Genomic DNA, 19,260 nt, shown 5'->3' on the forward strand with positions numbered 1-19,260 from the left:
CCAGTTTAAAAAGCCAGGAAAACAGGTGGTTAGAGGAACAGAAGGTGCACACAGCCTAGCATACACTCATCTACCCCAGGAAGTGACCACGCTCAGAGAAGTCACTATGGCACAGATGGGTGTTCAACTCACCATCATTTTGTTCATGCTGAAGGCTCCTTCATAATATAGTCCAAACTGAGTAACCACAACACCGTTGCCTTGGCAAACATCATCTTGCCACATTCCCATATACTTTTCTCCTCTGAAATAAAATGAAGTAGGAAGAATAGTCTTAGTAGCACATTTATATCCTTTCTTTGGCTTTAATGCAGTATTTGACCATTACAGAAACCACTAGAGAAGAGTAATACAGCACTTGCTTCGGATCTGTCAATCTAGTTTCACTAGCTTCATGGAAATAAAGACCCTTTGACAGAAGCAAACTATAATGAACTTCCTTTCCCAATACACTTTCAAATTACTCACATCCAACCAAACTCTTCCTGATGATCTGAAACAATGCTGAAGCCCCATTAAGCCCAATTCCTATCCAAAGGAACCTAAGCAGTAGCTACAGCACACAAGAAAGACTGAAACTTACTAGATAAAGCTGGACCAGGTCAGCTAAGATTTAAGTTGCATATGAAATGGGATCTTACGCTTCATCAGGCATCTGCCTGATGTATTTAACAGTTACTTTGAAAAGATGCAAGCAGCTTACTTTAGGCATTCTTTTTACCAAAGCTTTTGATTTCTTCACCTAAACTCAGACAACTCAATTTGAGAATAATAAATGAAAGAAACCAAGCTGTTCCACTTGGGGGATAGGAGGTAGACCTACAAAGTCATACATGAAATATTAGAGTGCAAAAATTGAAAGGAAACAATTTTGTAGAAAGTTTCTGCAGAACAGCCTAACAAAGGCCATGCCACAATATTAAACAATTCAAGACTGCTCACGAGTAAATACCAGCTTCTTTCAGACTACTATTTAAAATACCCTGCTTATTACACAACATTTTCCTCCTAATACCCAGAAAAATTATGGTCATTGTAAAGAGAGCAAGCCCAGCCGTTTATCTGAATTCAGGGGTATCTTCCAGGTAATTGGACCCATAACCTTGCAGAATGCTGGCCTGAGTCATCATGCCAGCAACAGGGGTCTCTGCTGCATGAAGGCTTCCTGAAGAGACAGATGCAGCAGCATACTCAGTTACCAATGGAAATGTAGGAGTAGAAATCCCACTTGCTCAAATGACTGCTTTGTAACAATGGCAGCAGGTCATAAGAGTGTCTGAAGCTTATTCCTTATTTGTATGGGCTAAAGAAATGAAGAAAATGAATCTTTAAGCCACAAACATGCACATAATCTTTACTGAGACCACGAAGAAAACTATTAGGACGGCAGCTTGCTCATATTTGAGTAACTCTGGAATAGAAAGCAAATGCCACACTCTCCCTCAGCCTGAACTGCCACTTACAAATTCTGGAGGTGAGAGGAGTTCTGTGAGAAAAGCTGCCATCTCTTCAGTTTGTTCTAGGTAACTAAATGACTAAAAGTTATGTGGAGACATCTTGATACTAGCGTGTAAGAACACCACTGAGCAAGACTACATGCAAAACTGTCATCAGGAAATACCTAGATATATTACAACAGCTCTGTTTCAGGAAAATACCCACATACACACACCCGCACACCTCCTTCACCTCCAGACTTTCTACTATTCTGCTTTTTAAGTGGGCACTCAGTTCAGTTAAGCCAAAGCCAGTTTTCTTGTGCTCTCAAAGATGTCTTTTCAGGGAAAAAAAAACAACCCAGCATTAAATTAGTGACTAAAAAAACCCAAATTATATTGATCTATATGAATCTATGCTCAGACAGCATTCGTTTAGTGCACACGTTTAGTGCCATTCTATTTCCGAGACCATTATTTCACTAATTTGCCCTGACATAAAGTACCTTCTCTCCACTACACTGACAGAGTAAGTCAGTGGAGACCTTGAGTACAAGCATTACACAATCCTGTATGCTGGATCACCAACAGCCCAGTCTTACAGGCCTGAGACTGAAGAATACTCCTCACATGACAGAAAACTTCCAGCACTTGCACAAAATGCCTTTATAAGATACCATATTCAGTCCTAGTTTTCAGGCAGGAGTATGATAGGAAAGCAAGGCAGAAAAAAACAAAGCAAAACAACACCCCCCACCCCCTGCATTTACTCCAGCAGCAGCACCAAAAAGCAGTCTCTAGACCTGTTTTTTTAGGTCATCAACCCAGAAAGCTTAATATAAATGAAAAATAATAAAGACAACATACACTACTACTGCAACTAACAGATCAAATCCTTTCCTACTCTTTTTGCAAGTGCACATCATACTTGTCTCAAGAATTTGTGGAACTGAAGCATTACCTTGTAATATCATCAAAAACTCCATAACCACTCTTCTTATCCATTGTCCACTGCCCAATGAACATACTGGGAGAGGAAGAGGTCAGCTTCCCGCTGCGTAGCAGACCGTGCCCATGACGCATGTTATCCTGAAAGCACCCTTCATACACCTCACCAGTCGCATAGCTATAATGAAAAACAGAGTAAGAAAGATTCTTATAATCTGCTTCTGTTGTGAGGCTTTGGTTTGGTTGGTTGGGTTTTCTGGGTTGGTTTTTTTTTTTGGTTGGGTTATTTTTGGGGTGGGGTGGGTTTGTTGTATTTTTTTTTATATACATATATAGATGCGCGTGTGTGTGCGTGTTTTTCCCCCAAAACAAATCGACTCTCTTATTTCTTTTGAATTCCACTGCAGACACAGCAAGTAGGAACTCTAGTAAAAGTATATTTGGGATTAAAGTGAACCTTTAATACAAGTCTTTCGATGCTTTGTTGTTTTAAAGCCACTCTCTGCACTACAGGCAAGACCATTAGAGGTTATATTTCTCTTAGAAGAAAGTTTCCTCTATTTTTGAAAGGTGATAGCAACATTAGAGTAGGTATTTAGATATTAATAACAGAACACTGTACAAGTAGGCATTGTGAGCAATCTGCCAAAAGCAAAGCAGAAAATAAGCCAACCTAACTATATTCACCAGCCTGAAATGTAACAAAGCTACCTGCAGAAGCTTGGTAAGCCATGCTCCAGAGCATCAGCCCTGCTCTCCCCCTCTGCAATGACAGCAGCACAAGTGCTACATGTTACCTGTAGACTCCATGCCCACACATTTTGCCTTCCTTCCAGTACCCCACATAATGGTCATCCTTATTCAAGGCTTTGTTTGGCACTTGGTATTCACCATACCTGTCAACACAGAGAAATGGAACATAAGCAGTTATAATTGCTAGCACACTTCATTAAAAACAGGAGCTGATGCATATCACAGACTTATTCTAAAATCAGAATGCTTTCTGTAATTTTTAGCCCTTCTCTTCAACTACAGCAATTACTTTTTTTTTTTTAAAGGGAAAGCAGGAATTCCAGCATCACTAGATCCATTTAGTCTGTACAGCTTTTCTCCTGTTTGACTGTGGCACGTTGCACGTATTCCCCTCTCTCTCAGCTTTTTGAAGGCCACAAGTCTTCTCAGACCCTAAGACTGCTTCTACCTTTGTTGTCTTCTTCAGGTCCTGATAATTTAAACACAGCTTGATTCCAGAGAAAGATGAAAATATACACTGCTATATGTTAAATGTTAAAAAAAAAAAAAAAGGATGCTAACTTCCAATTATGTTCAAACAGTGGCACAGAATTGTTCACAAATTTAATATGCCTAAGAATGAGATTTATTTATTGACTGTAATCTCTGAGGAGATTAAAATCCAGTTATGAAGGTTCTCCTGAATGCATATCTATCCTGAACAAGACATTACTAAGTGTTGAGACTATAGCATGCATGCTGAAACACGAATATATTTGATAATTCTAGCAATTACAGCTAAATACCAATCATTTCTTCCTGGTGGGGATTTGTTTGCGATATTTCCATCTCCAACAACCCTAAAATCACAAGGTTTAGTTGTAACTCACTATTATTTACAAATTACCAAAGCTGTTTTTTAGTTTGACATTATACCAATAGCTGTAGTGCATTTTAAATAGCTGTCTGCAGCCAGACCACATTTCCATTTCCCCTCCACCTCAATACTCTGAAAGTATGTCTGGAAGCCAATAGGACTCCACATACATTTTTACCCTGCCCACAAGATTCATATAAAAATGCCTTTGCAAGAAGTTAACCTCTTTGCCTCAATAGTACTTTAAGCAGATTCTTAGCAATGAAATCCATAGATTGTTTTAAAGCTGTGTAATAGATTAAGTTACTTTCAAGGGGTCTTATTTGTTTCACTAGGTAACTTGGAAAACATCTATAACTTCTGTTCATCCTGCTTTCAGACTCCCTATACTAGTGACCTTAATCATCAGGATCACATACTCTCATTAGGTGTTTTTTCAGCACCTAAACCCTGAAGTCTCAATTCAAGATTTTGTTGTCTCCTTCCTAAATTATTAAACCCTTGCCCTACCAGAAATACAGCAAGGAAAGCATTAAAGAAGATGCACCACCACAGGGTATGAAAAGCCTTGCATTTTCTAAATGGATTAAAAAACAAAATAAAAAATAAACCCCCAAAACCATTACTTTTGAAAGAACATTGCAACACAAAGTTAACAGTTACCTATACAGCAGAAAGTTGATGGCAGACTTCTCAATTGGCTTCCTCTGCTTAGGAGTTTACACCCACCCACCCATTCTTTTCCTCAGCTGCTTTATCATTTCCTTCCTCCATCTTACAGCAGATTACCCCAATTAGTTTCAGTTTTTATGAACAAACATGATTTTTAATCACACAAGTAGAGTCTGTTGTGAAGACAACTAGCATACCTCTGGGTGAGAGATTATCTATATATCAACATACAGATAGATCTTATTAACTAAGGGTTATTTGTGTTAACATGATTCAGTGCAAAAACTTTTGATTTTGAGGTTTTGATTATTTCCTACTACAAAAGGTGTTCCTTGCCCTCTGGCTCCACAAGTAGTGAGAGGATCTTACCCATCCTCCAGCCCAGCCCGGAAAGTCCCAGAGTACATTCTTCCATCTGCCCACTTTAGGATCCCCCTGGAAAAAAAAAAATAGGGCCATACAGATATATAAGATAATCGGTCTGCTTCACACTTCCCAAATAACTTCTGTGAGTGAGCCTATTTATTAATATAGCAACCACCTCATTTTGTTTTCAGCTGTTACATTCTAATACCTTTACCTGCCATGGGGTTTCCCTGAAAGCCATCTCCCATCATAAACAGCATCCTTAAATCGAGGGTCCTTATAGAAAGTGTATTTGGCACTGCGAGAAACAGGAGGCTCCTGTCTTGGCACATTCCCACCAGCTCCACATAGAATTAAGTCAGAAGTCCCTCTAAGGGCCTGATCCACTGCTTGGCTTATTGCCCTCAGCCACTTGGTCTGAAACAGAAAGCGTTTCATCACAGGATTTAGCCAACATCTGTCTTTGTATTGATCACCTTTACAGCAACTGCAGTAATCTCCTTTGCACTCCTCCGTACAGTGTTGTAAATTGGAGCACTGCTACAGTCAAGCATGGCATACAGTCACCCTGCATACCAAGCTCTAGGAAGACTTTGTTCTTGGTGAATACTTAAGCAATACATTTCTCCATTTGGTTTCACGGTAGGAAATTAAAAATAATCACTCGTATCACTGAAGGTGCACAAAATTTGTAGCTATTCCCACCTTTTCCTGTGGTGTTGAAGGAACAAGAACAAGCTGTTCTTCTGGTGTTGTAATCTTCAATCCGTTCCTACATGGGGTGGGGGGATAGAGTGAAGTATTTTAATCTAGTGAAATTTTGCGCAGAAAAAAGCCAGTTTTCTTACAGCATGAATACTGTATCTTCCCTCTCCCTCCCCAGCTAGCATTCACTTCAATATTAAAGTCAGTTGTGAAAACAAGCAGCAGGCAAGGCTACTCACTTCCCTCTTGACTACATTTTTCTTTCTGATGTTTATACAACTAAGTTGTTGGGTTTTTTTAAGACACAGAAATACAGTAAGTTTTCTGAAATAAGACAGAGAGGAAGACATAACTGCATTCAGCCTACAATAACTGCCTACAAACCACTCATCCTCCCTCCCAAGATATCTGACTTTCAGCATCACAAGCAAGAATACTCACACATTACCAGCTTCTTCTGAAAGAGCTTCTACCCACAGCGTGGACAAGGGAAAAATATGGTGCGTTGAGAACTGCAGGCAAGGAGAAGGAGAATGGAAACTGCACTGGGTATTGACCCATTATCCCTGCCCCATACTTTTTTGAACAGTTATTTTACTTTGAGGACTGTGGAAAACCGTGCATTACAGGCTCCTTACATGTACCTTGCTCCAAGAAAAAGACAATAGAAACTATGCCAGCTACAGGGCAACAGCAATCAAACATTAAAGAAATAGTGCATAATTTCAAATTTTTTTGTAAACATGAAAAAAAAAAAAATATCGCTTTTAAGTGTTCAAGCAACATTACAGTGAACAGTGCAAAAACTTGTCTTTGCTGTATGAAAAATGTGTCATGTAATTTGAAACAGAGAAAAAGTTTTGTTCCTGGCTATAAGCTGGCTTACCTGAGCATGTACCAAAGCATCGTTAAAGAGGATGAACCAGTTTACAGAGAATCTGCCCGCATGCTGCAGGGACAAGCCACGATTGCTGCTTTCACAGATTAAGCGACGCTCTGGCTTTCGCAAGGAATCCTACAGACAGGGTTAAAAATAAATGTACAGCAGCTTACTTCTCACTGACTATGACTTAAGGTCAGTGATATTTGTCTTACATAGTAAAGGCCCAGCCTTTTTAAAGCAACATGACCACAGCAACACAAATTAGAAAAATGAGAAGTGCAACTGGAACAGCAGCATCAGTAACAGACACAGCAAGAGGTTCAAGCTGCTAATGGACTTGCAGTTGTCACTGTACCGTCATTTTCCCAGGAAAGGTCTTCCAGAAGCCAAGTGTGTATTCTGCTTCTTTCCTTTTTCTGTTAAGATGGACAGCAAGGCTCTCATAACAAGAGCTAGAATCTTGCAGCTTCTGGTATTCTGGAGATGCCTGTAGAGCACAACAAAGTAAGATGGACCTGAGACAGTTTCTAGATACCTGTACCAACAGCACTAACCAAACTGCAGTGCAACTGCTCATTTTATTAAATGAGCACCAAATGTACGACAGCTGGTGTGGTTAATAAAGTAATGGTGGAGGGTAAGTTATTTTCTTGGTCACATGTTCTGTTGCTGGGAGATTTTAAAACTCACAGAAGTGCCATTAATGTTAAGAGGAGAATGATTAATATACAATTACATGATCTACCTTCTTGCAGCTTAACAAGCTGCAGCAGAAGTAGGGCTAATAATCACAGGAGTAATACTTCAAATTACCATATTGGGATAAATGTACAAGTAGTTATTGTTCCTCTTTAGTCACCTCTTATTTCAAACTAATGCAATTATACACATCTAAATGGGTGGTAAAAGTCTACCTAACATATATGTGGTATTTTTAGTAAAGCATTACAGCCAAGGGCAGCTACAGTAAAAATGCCAGATGGAACTGAAAAGCAACAGGCAAACATCAAAACAATATATTTGCAATTAGGCTCAGGCACACAAGTTCTGGCAGGGTAACAAGCATCTACCTGTCGTGTGATCTGTGCAGGTGTGGTGTAAGACTGCACAAATAAACGTGCACCATCTTCCCTAAAGCAAACACAAGCTGAGGCAGCTTCTCTGAGGACTAAGCTATTTTTAATTACCTGGTGTTTACTTCACACAGTTACTTCCGAGCCCTAAGTTTCATGTGTGTATTTATTCAGATCTAGATAACAAAGCCAGCTTACCACTTCAAAGCATGTGGCAAGCTTTAGCAGCGTTCTAGCATAACTATGAAGTCGTCCAAACGGCATGAAAAACAGAGCATTCAGAACTTCCACTAGCTGAAGGTTTTCCTCATTCTTCTCAGACAGTTTCTGTAACAGCTCCTGGTTTTTACTCAAGAAGTCTCTAAATGATGGGAGCATTGGAGAACAGAGGGAGGAGACAAGGAAAAAAAAAAAAAAAAAAAGACAGCAAGACATTAGTGATGTTTTGTGTAAAGAAGCCCAGAACGCCCCTTTCTGTATTTTCACAGATCAATACAAATTATAAGGGCAAATGCATGCCGTTTATTAATCCATTCCCAATTTAGTTTTGGAAGTACAGCAATACAGACATGTAGCTCTTTCATAACAACTCCAACACAGAACTTTGCTTCTACTCTCATATGCTCAGTCATTGAACCAGTTGAAGAAAGTTGATCAAGTTGCCTGACTTGGAAAGTAACTGATTGCCTTTTTCCACTTTAACACTTGATTAGTGAAAGTGCTAACAAGTGGAATGACTTCCCCATTATTAAGACTAGTAAGTTTCTAACACTGCTGATTCATACAAGGCCTGAAAGCATCTTAACTTGATTCCAGTGCAGTTCCCTAAATATACTGAAATAACCTCTTCCCCACCCCTGCTGTTCAAGGCAACTGACCAGTTTTCCCCCTAACTAGAAAAATTGCATTCTACCTCAAAGAAAGGCAGGAAATCTGTTCAATCCTCAGTCTGATTTCCAAGGGGGAGAACTAATTTAGTTCAGAGAAGAAGATGGAAATGATTCTGAAGACATTAACACACAAAACCAGGATTTCTGCATTAAGAGGAAAACAAAGCTACTTTTCCCTCTCCTTCACCCTATCCGTGTGCACACATGTGCTAGCACATATGACACATCTGCATTAAGGTGCATTTCACCTGGGAGGCTTTTAAACCATAAGCTGCAAGAATCAGGTGAGACTAAGAAAGCAGGCCCCAGGGACAGTGAAACAGATCAGAGAGTTGCACAGCAGGGTCCCTAAGAATTCTACATAATTAGCAAGATGCCATTTCACACATCAAAATAACGTCTATTTTCTAGGTCTGCTAATGATATTTAAGAACTCTACTGTTCAACAAACATTAAGAATAAAATCTTCTTTGGAGAGAAGACCGTATTTCTTAGTTTTAAGTTTAACCACCTGGATGGCTTGCATTTTTAAAGTGCTTTGAGACCCTCACATGGAGGTGTCTCTGTCAAAGTGTCAAATAATAATTTAACCACAACACTCACCTACCCTTTCAGAGCACATGCTCAAAAACCTGCCAACAATGGAGACTGCTACTGAAGCTAGCACTTTTTTTAAGGTCGGGACTACTTCTGATGCTTTCATGTAACACCCATGAAATTCACAGAATATCCATAAAATACAGGCTGACATCATTAGGCACTAACTTAAGACAGTATTGCTCAAGAAGGGGACAAGGGGAAATTAGCAAAGATATTTTTGACTTCCCTTTGCAAGCAAGAGGAGAAAACTTCCAAGACATCTCCTCCCTGACGTTTCAGACCACAGTAAAAGTGCTGTTCACTTGAGACCCTGGTTGCATTAGGGAAAGCTGTGACACCTGACAGCAACAACTGATGTGATGAATGCACTATGAGTAATTTCAGCATGCACAATTTTTTACTTATAAATAAGCTTATACTTGAACTAAGAGTTCCTGTAAGCCACCCTAAAAGTCTTGACCAATGCAAAGAGATCCTCAGTGTGTCTCTGCAGTGGGATTTGGTATTTTCAGCTTTGGTCCTCAGGTGCAGAAGTTTCTTTATGTAAGTAGCTTCTAATACCATCATTTATACTACATTTGAAGTGTTCCATAAATAGCTGGAATACATTTACTCCCACATTACAGAATATAGGACGGAAGGAAGGAAAGCCAGCAATTCTTCAGACAAGTTAAAAATACCCTCATTACATCATTACAACTTCTTCACAGCACTAGAGTGAAAGAAAGATGCAGCATCATTGTTTCCTAGAGAAAAACAATACTGAACTGAGAAAAAAGCTTTATGATCTATAAACTTCAACTATACTGTCACAGGCCTTAAGGTGCAATTTCTTCCTTAACATGTAAGAGCATCCATGTGTAAAATAAAATAAAGCAACCTTGAGGGGCAGAGAAGACACACATGCAGGAACGTTATTTTTGCATCACTTTAAAGCACTTCCATAAACTTTAAGAATTCAAATGGAAGTAAATCCACATTATCTACCCTTCCTAGTTCTTAAACGAGAGGTTGTTGTTCTGTATTTTCCTGACAGCAACATTTTGAAAGAATAAAATGCTAACAAACACTGAACAGATGATGAAAATATAACCTCAAGACTAAGCTCTCAAGAATCATTATCTGAAATGTATTAACATTTTTTCCAAGGAATTTATAATAATCTGTGGCTTTTTCCTCCTTTCTCCACCTTCAAGATAAAGTAAGCAAACTCACTTAGCACCATTTTAACCTAAATTTTTATCACATTTGAGAGGAAGTAACTCTTTCTTCATCTGATAGAGAAGGAATTAGTGTACTCAAGAAAGCCGAGACCAAGCCTCTGCATGTTCATTACACACACAATTCTTTAAAGTACAGATCAAAAATTCCTGAAAAGGGTAAAGGTTTGCTTACATTGCTGGCTTCGCAAGGAGCGTAAATCCTCCCATTACGAGGAAGTTTGTTACTGAAGTACAATACCTAAAATTGGGAAGAGCTTCAGTTACAAAATAAGAACTTCTCTGGAAATTGCAACTGCTGTAATTTCCAACAGTTTACCTGTGAGAGCTGTAATACTTTTTACTACAACTAATCTAAGTACTTGTGAAAATATTAAACAATGAAACAATGCTACTGGAACACTTAGGATTCACTTTCCACTTGGAGCATAGAACACGCATTCCTATTCCACATTACTGCTGCCTTTAGCACAACGCATAGATGTCAGGGCAGAAGAATCATCCTTCTGGGAGACAGTTTTTTAGTTAATTACTACTGAAATGTATTTTGTAGCCCCAATAAACCCCCAAAGGTAGCTTTACTTAGTAGCCTAGCCATAGTAACCCTACTACATTATATTACAAGATCCTTACTATTAAGTAATGAACATGTCACCTTTTTACAGGTACGTAACAGCAACCAAAGATGAGTTTGTATGTAGAGTTTTACATTAGGGAAGCTGAAGCTGTCCAATGTCCAACTCCACTGGCAAAGACTTTGAAATACATAGCTCACCACAAAATTAATTGGTTTGTGTAAAACTCTCCATAGCAAGAATACAATTTGCACAAGTTATGTAACTTTTCTTACAATCTACTTTCCCCTAACTTGTGGTCAGTAGATTAAGCCTGCAGAGACTCAAGGTGAGAGGGAATTGGATACTTGCTCAGTGTAACTATCCAAAAAGAGACTGGAATGCTTCAGGATGGCCAAGCTCCTGGCTTCTTTTACTCCATGAAGAAAGCTACTTAAAGAAGCTCCATGTTGACCAATGAGATAGCACAACTTGCTGAACCTGCTTGCCATTTCCTGCAACAACTGGATTGTATTTGCATTGCCCAGATTATCTGCAACAGACCAGAAAGCAATTTCTCTTACCTTACGAAAGAGCAGCACCCATTAATAAAGAAAATTACCACAAGGTGCTGTTTAGATGTTTTATCAGCAATTTCACCTCATGGCTACATTATCCAGAACTAGGAATTTAACAATTTTAGACTGAATACAGCAAAAAATAGTTACATTTCAGGTGAAATAGTCAGGAAAGTACAAATGCTAATAACATATTGCAGATGTCATAATGCAGCTGTATTTCACTAGTTCATCCAAATAAGGGTGAAGAGCAAGACCTTGATTTATAAAGCTTTATCTAAAATATATATAATTACTTTTAAATTCTGCATAAAGCAATCTGTTGTGGAACATAGGGGAAATAATAGAAAATATTAAAAGAAGTTCTTACCTAAACCTAAAAGAGGTCTAAGAACCTGAGATTTGATCTCACTCAGTTTGAAATAAAACCTTCTCTCAGTAGAAGCCAACTCATGCAAACTGGCAATATATCCCATTACGTTTTTGTCTACTAAGACCAGACAGTTGTCACCACCAGCTATCACATTGCTTATGTACCCTATCTGAAAGATGAAAAACAGAAAAGAAAAAAACACCAGCTGAAATATTTTTTGTGTACACTCCAATTTAAAAGCAGGGTGGTGCAGAATAAAGCATATCTTTAGGCGCACTAAGTGATAGTAAGTATTAATTACCTACAGTGACAAACAATCCATTCAATACTGGCTTGATACAAGAATGACAAAAGTAGAAGAAATATTTGTGAGACAATCAATGCTGTTTATTTCCTGGTACTGACAGATCCTAAAAGACAACAGACCATCTTTCAAGGTGACTCATACGACAGTAACATGTTTAAGAGAGAGTGACCTTAAATTCAGCCACTGTAAGAACTGCCATATACATCATGCTTATACCAAAAATGATATTAAATAATATTACTATAGCAGCTATTTCTCCTATTAATTACAAAGTGAGAATAACAAGACTTTAGTATTATGACTGCACCCTGACCTATAAGTCCTTTCTGGACCTGGAAAGACATTAATTTATTGATAAAAGTATCAATAAACTGGACTAATACTAATAACTAGACCAACATCAGAAGTAGTATTTGTACAGGTATTAGTAGTTTATTTGCTTTCCACATTATTTGGGAGGAAAATTCTTCTCTACAGCCAGCACAAGTGCCACTGATGCACTGTGGCTCCTCAGTAATTCTGGTTCACATGCAATACCATACAGTAATTCAGTGTTTGGGCTCTACTTTTAATTTCTTTGTTAGATACAGGATTCCTTTGAAACACTAAGCACGTGCATACACATGAACCCAGACTCTAAATCCCCACCCCCTCCTCAAAATCCCTATCCAACTGCTATTCTGCTCCACGTAGGGAAGTAGCAATGAGACCCAGAAGAAGAGCTGAGACAGAGCTGATTCTACCCTCCTGATCTCCTTTTTGTTACCTTAAACTCAGGTCAATCTGAAATCATATAAACAACTTGAAAGAGGATGTGCAGTCAGAGTACGCACTCCCCTATCATGCCAACTTCAAAGCAGGATACAAGCTTCAGCTTGATGAAGAAAATAGCATAGGGGCACCTTCTCTCTCCCATAAACATTCAAACGCACATGTTGGTGCCTTTGCTTAGTTCCCCCTATACACCCATGAGAAAGGGAGGGGGAGGGAAAGAGAAGGTACCAAACTCAGGGGGACCTTCTGCCCACTCACAAACAAGATGTGCAGCAAGCAGAACGGAATAGAGCAGACAGTACCTTCAATCATTTGATGAACAACACGAAAATGAAGAGCAATAACACTGACTATTCTATGATTCTATGAAGAACAAACAAACAAACAACCAGGATGCACTTTTGCAGCATGCGCACATGGAAGGAAATTGAATAGACACACTGGAAACACTTCCCTGCCCCTCAAACAGAAGGGAAGACCAAGAAAGAGGCAGGGAAGAAAACAATAGTGATTAAGCTTCCTCTCTGCCCTCGGTACACTGTGCTCCTAATTTGACTACTAGGAAGCGGTTACATGACACCATTAAAGTTTATTGAACAACCAGCTCTGTGCCATTTCCAAAAAGCATCAGTATGATTTGCACTAAACTTAGAGGAAATACTACTTACCTTACTACAGGATAGCAACAAAGCTGGACTCTTAGTACAGCTGTTTTCATACAAGCTATTTTCTGTTGTTGTCTCCTGACCACTGTAATATAATCCAGGTTGGAAATCTTCTTCATCTGCTACGAAGAGGGAATAATCTAGTCCTGCTGCTGTAGTCCAAACACCATTGCCACACATCTGAAATTCATGAGGAAGGAAAAGCTATTAGAAATAACCACCCAAAGCTGGAAGGAGGGAAGAGTATTTAGCTCTTCTAGCCACACATGCACACAACACACCAGCCAAGAAAAAGTACTGCAATAGCTGGTGATTTTTCAACTTCAGAATCTCATAACAAATACACTTCCTGTATGTATACTGAAAATTGTCTTTCTTTCCACTCTTCTTTCTAATGGCTGAATTGCCTTTAAATTATAACTCAGTTTTATTTTCAAATGGGCATCAGGTGAGTTTGATTAAAGTTGGGACACTATTCTCCCCTCTACATGTAACTGAGACATCAATAAATCCGGGAGACAGTTATTATGCTGTACCTTAATCTACATAAGGCCTAAGCAGGAAAACTCTGCAGCTAGTTTTCCACTAAGACAAGCACCATAAAACATAGGCAAAGGTCTGGTCTAACCCCAGAATTTTATTTAGCTATTCACTCAATGTGATCTAAAGTTCAAAACAAACAGAATACCTACTGCCAAAACCAGGCCTGGAAATACAGAAACGAACAAAAAAATATAGGCATGGCCTAGCAAAGTTAAAAAATGCTAGAAGCAATTGCTTATAATAAAACCTGTGTTCCAAAGTATTTAAAAGTTTCAGCACTACAACACTGGTATTAGAGAAACCGAACACAATGTAGAAGTGACATTTGATAAGATACAACCAATCACATTTCTCAGTTTTAGAACTTCAAGGTGGTCAAAAACCAGTGGAAGTCTGGGTAAAATATTTCTTGGGTAGATTTTTCACAAGCTCATCTAGGATCTTTTTCACAGTATAAGCACACGGATCCATAAACAAGGTCATCTTATAGAAATTACTTTGCACTCAACCTGTCCAACAGACCCTCAACTGAAAGAAAAATGCAGAGAACAGGAAGTACCTTTGCTAGACGAGGGACTGTTGTCGGGGAGTTCAAGTGACCAAGCTGGCCAGAGGTATTACTGCCCCATGAATACACCTGTAAGAAACACAGCTAAACATCAGAATGCAAGTTTGTATACAGGGACAAATACTGAATTGTAGTAGTGTAACACATCAAGTGTACACACATGCACAAGTCAAGGGTATAAGACTCACCTACCAAGAAACACTTCCCTAATCTCCACTATCTTCCTATATTTTCAAACTGTCTTCTCACATTCAGAAATGGAATGTGCCTAATCAAGTCATGTCAATCTTTAAACATAATGTTGATGGTACATGCAGAACGCTGGCATTACTAGAATTAAAATTCCACACTGCTTCCAAGTTGCCTCGCACAAATGGGAACAAGAGTTTAGAAGCAAAACTCAAAAAACTTAAGAAACACCAAATGTGACAGTTATGTCATAAATAAGGAATAAATGCTAACAAGCACTTGTACCTGAGATTTGGCAGTGAGTGCTAAGGAATGATGGCCACCAGCAGAGAGGTGAATCACTTCTTTACCATCTAGGCTTTTCACGCATAATGGCTGGAGCCTGTCAATCCCCAGAACCCATGGGGGATGGTGGGAGGGAGATGAAAAAAAAAAAAAATCATCAAATGCATTCTTAACACAGAAATAAATTCCAAGTTTTATTTCTTCCCAAAACAAATCAGAGAAAACACATATACATGGAGTATTTTGTCAATAAACTAGCTTGGTCAAGAAGCTCATGAAGAACACAAGTTGATGATAAACCTTATCTTAATTTGAACAAAGTCAAAATATCACCAAACTCCTAGAGATTACAGGGGAAAAGTCATAACTGATTGACATGCAGTAACAAGAGAGTAACAAAACGTGTTACTTAGAGGAACTTAGGTCACAAGATTCAAAAGAACAAGGACACAATGCAAGGCAGCTGACCAAATTTGAGAATTTGAGAAAGTTTGAGAGTAAAAATTTTCTAGTGACATACAGAATGAAAGGAAAAAACCCTAAACATTAACCAAAGAAATCTCACCTTGGTAGAACATCGCCATGCCCTAGCTGTCCTTCCTTCCCCTTTCCCCAGCTCCACACCTCCGTTCTTAGAGAGGGTAAAAGAGCATCAGCCTCACCACTGTAGGTTGGAGTCAGAGCTACAGTCCTCATTTTTGCCCGCCCTACCTTCCGTAAGAGCCTAGGAGAAACTGAAAACAGGCCAAGAGATAGAAAAATTGCTCATCATTTTAGGTAAATGTATCATTCAGACTGTGTGTTACACAATAATAGCACTATTTGAGAACTGATCAAGACTTCTTAAGGAGATCTTAATTAAGATTGCGAGCAAAGGCTGCCATGCAAGAAGATCAGTTACAGATAAACAGAGATAACTTGCATGTTAAAAGTAGACAGATCCCAACTAATTTTTACCAGCTATTAAAGGGTAACAGGCATATGAGAACTATGCAGTTTTACCGAAGCAAATGAACCAAAACAAACTGTATGTCAAAAAAGTATGTTTTGAAAGAAAACATATCCTTGCAGTTCTGAATAATTCCTAAAATCTCCCCTCAGATCCAAGATCAATATAGAACTAAACCATGTACCCATTCGGAGCAATTAACGCTAGAATCTATGAGGCAAGAAGGTCATTAACTTTGAAGTTTGGCAGTGGGAATTGGAATATTTCTGGGTCCCTGGCTCAAAACCAGCTCAGTGTATTAGGGATTAGAGGCCATACAGATTTTTATCTGCTATCCAACCTATATGAAAGAGTTTGCTGCCATTTTGCAATAAGATGCCCAGACTACCACAATGTACCTCCTTTACCTTACTTTACTAAGAACATTCGTAAGCCTGCTGTGCTTCTGGTTTTCTTAGCATGCAGTATCTGCTAGCCTTCATTCCCTCTGCTGCTTCCAAGTCCTAAGGTATATTTTATAATTCAGACACCTTTGCTAGATAATTAGAGTTGCATTCAATCAATGTTTCATTTTCAGTTAAACCTCCACATTATTATAACTTTTCCAGCTGGCCTTCCCCAACATGCTTTTTTACCTTGTGACAACAAGCCAGGCAGGGAAAGCCTTCGACTTCCTCCTTCAGATTCCTCCTCTCTAATATCTACTAAACTGGAACTCTTCTTCCCCTGCATGGATTCCTGTCTGACTTGCTCTTCTCGACTGTCTTTCAGAGCTTCAGGCCCTGGGGAACCACCGCCAGACTGAGATCCTGATTCACTTGAAGGTGTGCCATAGAAGTTCATTACTTTCTTCAGAGACAGTGCTCCTGCTTCATATGTAGCGGCTACTCTCACCCCAACTGCTGATGCACAAGAGGCCACCAAGCTGTTCAAGGCAGATGTGCTGGTACCTGGAGGACCAGGGATACAAGCACTGAGTTGTTCTTCTTGTGAAGGCTAAAACCAAAGAAAAAATTAAAGACTATCACACCAGACAGCACATAACAGTAGGAGGATGATATACATATTCACTACTCAAACTACATGCTATACTGAACAGACATTATAAGAAAGTTTTTTATACTTAGGCATACATCTATTCCTCAGAATCATATTTTTTTTAAGGTAGGACCAAGCACCATTTTTACACAGTCTGAGCTTTATCTGCTGCACTTGCCCAGTACAAACTCATCCATAAGAGACTGTGGGTCTGTCTGTTTGGTTTCTTTAAACACACAAAGAAATCTTTCCAAACAAATATGAAAAGATAAAGAGGGATTTCATTTTAGGCTTATTACCAACTTCTTCACCACCAATTAAAGTGCATCAGTGAGCATGCTGTATTTACAGAGAGTTAAGTTCTCTCTTCAATATGTTAACGGGAAAACAGTGATTCATGGATTCGTTTTTCAAGGTCTATCTAAGACCTTGTGGGGCCTATGTGTCCTCTTACACTACTGTTGTATCCATATAAAGGTTGGTCAGTAATCATCAAGTCACACTAGAAACAAACTAACTGAAGGCAATTTTAAGTACCAGCATATGGTTACCTATAATAGCAATCAATTTATCCACCAAATACAGAAATAATGTACAAGACTGTGTGCCAAATAGTTTGAATGTTAAAACAAAGGCAGCATAGACCCATTTTCCCACCTAATACGTGGTGTGAAGTAATATTAATATTCCATCTCATTTTATTCTACAAGAAGGAAGACAATCTTTGACTTTTTTTTTTGTGAAAGGTTAGGCTAGAGAATTGGGCTTGGTCCTGTTTACTAGCATTTAATTCCTATTTATAAAAGGCATGCCTAGCAATACAGAAGAGCAAACTCAATATGTGTAGGAAAGCAAAGAGAAACAGAGGATTTTTACTAACGTTGAATCATTACATTAGCCCTCAGCTCTGCTCTTCACACATATGCTCAACTCTGTCAAGATTCATCAAATCAATTCCAAGCTTATTCCTGGAACTGTACAAGGGAAACAGTACTCTGGAAGTATTCCAGGGACAAGGAATTGAGAAAGGGAGCATGAAACTGTGCACTTCAGTCATTTCCTAATGGCAGGAGCTCACCCAGGAGTCTGAGGGGCCCGCAACTGCTAGAATACATTTTATTAGCAAAAGGCAAAAGGCAGGAAAGCTGTGCTCACACAATGTTTATTTCTCTGAAATAAATTTATCTCAGAATAGGAACACGTAGCTTGCTGAATCACCAAATTACTGGACAGTTTGTTTTGGTTTTAATACTATTACTCTTTTTCCAATTAGGGTTGATAACAAAAATCAACTATTTATTAGGCACTGTAAAACTTATCTCCCAGAACCATTGTGAAAAACTTCTTACTGTAACTATTAAGAAAAATGAAGAAATTGATGTCTACACCATACTTTGTATGACAAAAGACACTTTCAGAATTCTGCTATGAACTTTGCATCCTGGGCCACAGAGTGGCAGGTTTCCTTACAGACATTACCTTTACCATACGCCACCCAGCAGGACAGTACTTGTAACAGGACTGCCAGACTGCACTGCAAGATTTTGGATTGTTTTCTGTCCAACAGCTTTGGAGTTTTATCTTCTTCCTCTCGTCCCAAATATTTTTTTTTTTTTTTCAAAAAAGCAGGAAACGTAGTATTTTGGCAGAGACCTTGTCATGAAGGTTCAAGAACCAGGAACCAAGAATGAACCTAAGCATTTTCTGATGCTTATTAAGAAATTACTACTTTACTGTTCTGCTATTGCATACAAATAGCATCATTGAACCATCTTCCGTAACACACAGAGTAGTACTTCTGTATTTCCCATCCCTGTTTATGAGTCTATGCCACCCTTACATGATTAACATCAGAAGGCTTTTGGTCAACACTAACATTACCTTCACTATCTTCTCTTGCAATCTACAATTTTTAACTGATTGAGCAATTAGATTTGTAAGGGATTCATTCCATGTTTAGAAAATAAAGTTTTACCTTAAAGGTAAGTTAGACAACTACCAGCTTACTGCTGGTTTCCCACTCACAACTGCGAAA

General features: G+C 38.8%; 1 protein-coding gene across 2 annotated transcripts in view; it reads right to left on the reverse strand.

Annotated features, from left to right (window-relative positions):
* ALS2 (alsin Rho guanine nucleotide exchange factor ALS2) overlaps nucleotides 1–19,260 on the reverse strand; it is a 45,400-nt gene that overhangs the window by 13,158 nt on the left and 12,982 nt on the right. For both annotated transcript variants that reach the window (XM_065670067.1, XM_065670068.1), the window contains exons 5-22: nucleotides 16,823–17,183; nucleotides 15,804–15,972; nucleotides 15,239–15,335; nucleotides 14,756–14,833; nucleotides 13,657–13,833; nucleotides 11,905–12,076; nucleotides 11,329–11,509; nucleotides 10,578–10,643; nucleotides 7,891–8,053; nucleotides 6,975–7,106; nucleotides 6,623–6,751; nucleotides 6,178–6,248; nucleotides 5,737–5,803; nucleotides 5,246–5,448; nucleotides 5,035–5,100; nucleotides 3,182–3,280; nucleotides 2,398–2,562; nucleotides 133–244 (exon numbers count right to left, since the gene is read on the reverse strand). In XM_065670067.1, coding sequence (XP_065526139.1) covers nucleotides 133–244; nucleotides 2,398–2,562; nucleotides 3,182–3,280; nucleotides 5,035–5,100; nucleotides 5,246–5,448; nucleotides 5,737–5,803; nucleotides 6,178–6,248; nucleotides 6,623–6,751; nucleotides 6,975–7,106; nucleotides 7,891–8,053; nucleotides 10,578–10,643; nucleotides 11,329–11,509; nucleotides 11,905–12,076; nucleotides 13,657–13,833; nucleotides 14,756–14,833; nucleotides 15,239–15,335; nucleotides 15,804–15,972; nucleotides 16,823–17,183 — 2,508 coding nt within the window. The remainder of the gene's footprint in view (nucleotides 1–132; nucleotides 245–2,397; nucleotides 2,563–3,181; nucleotides 3,281–5,034; nucleotides 5,101–5,245; nucleotides 5,449–5,736; nucleotides 5,804–6,177; nucleotides 6,249–6,622; nucleotides 6,752–6,974; nucleotides 7,107–7,890; nucleotides 8,054–10,577; nucleotides 10,644–11,328; nucleotides 11,510–11,904; nucleotides 12,077–13,656; nucleotides 13,834–14,755; nucleotides 14,834–15,238; nucleotides 15,336–15,803; nucleotides 15,973–16,822; nucleotides 17,184–19,260) is intronic.

Source organism: Lathamus discolor, chromosome 3 (genome assembly GCF_037157495.1).
Source record: "Lathamus discolor isolate bLatDis1 chromosome 3, bLatDis1.hap1, whole genome shotgun sequence".
NCBI lineage: Eukaryota > Metazoa > Chordata > Aves > Psittaciformes > Psittacidae > Lathamus > Lathamus discolor.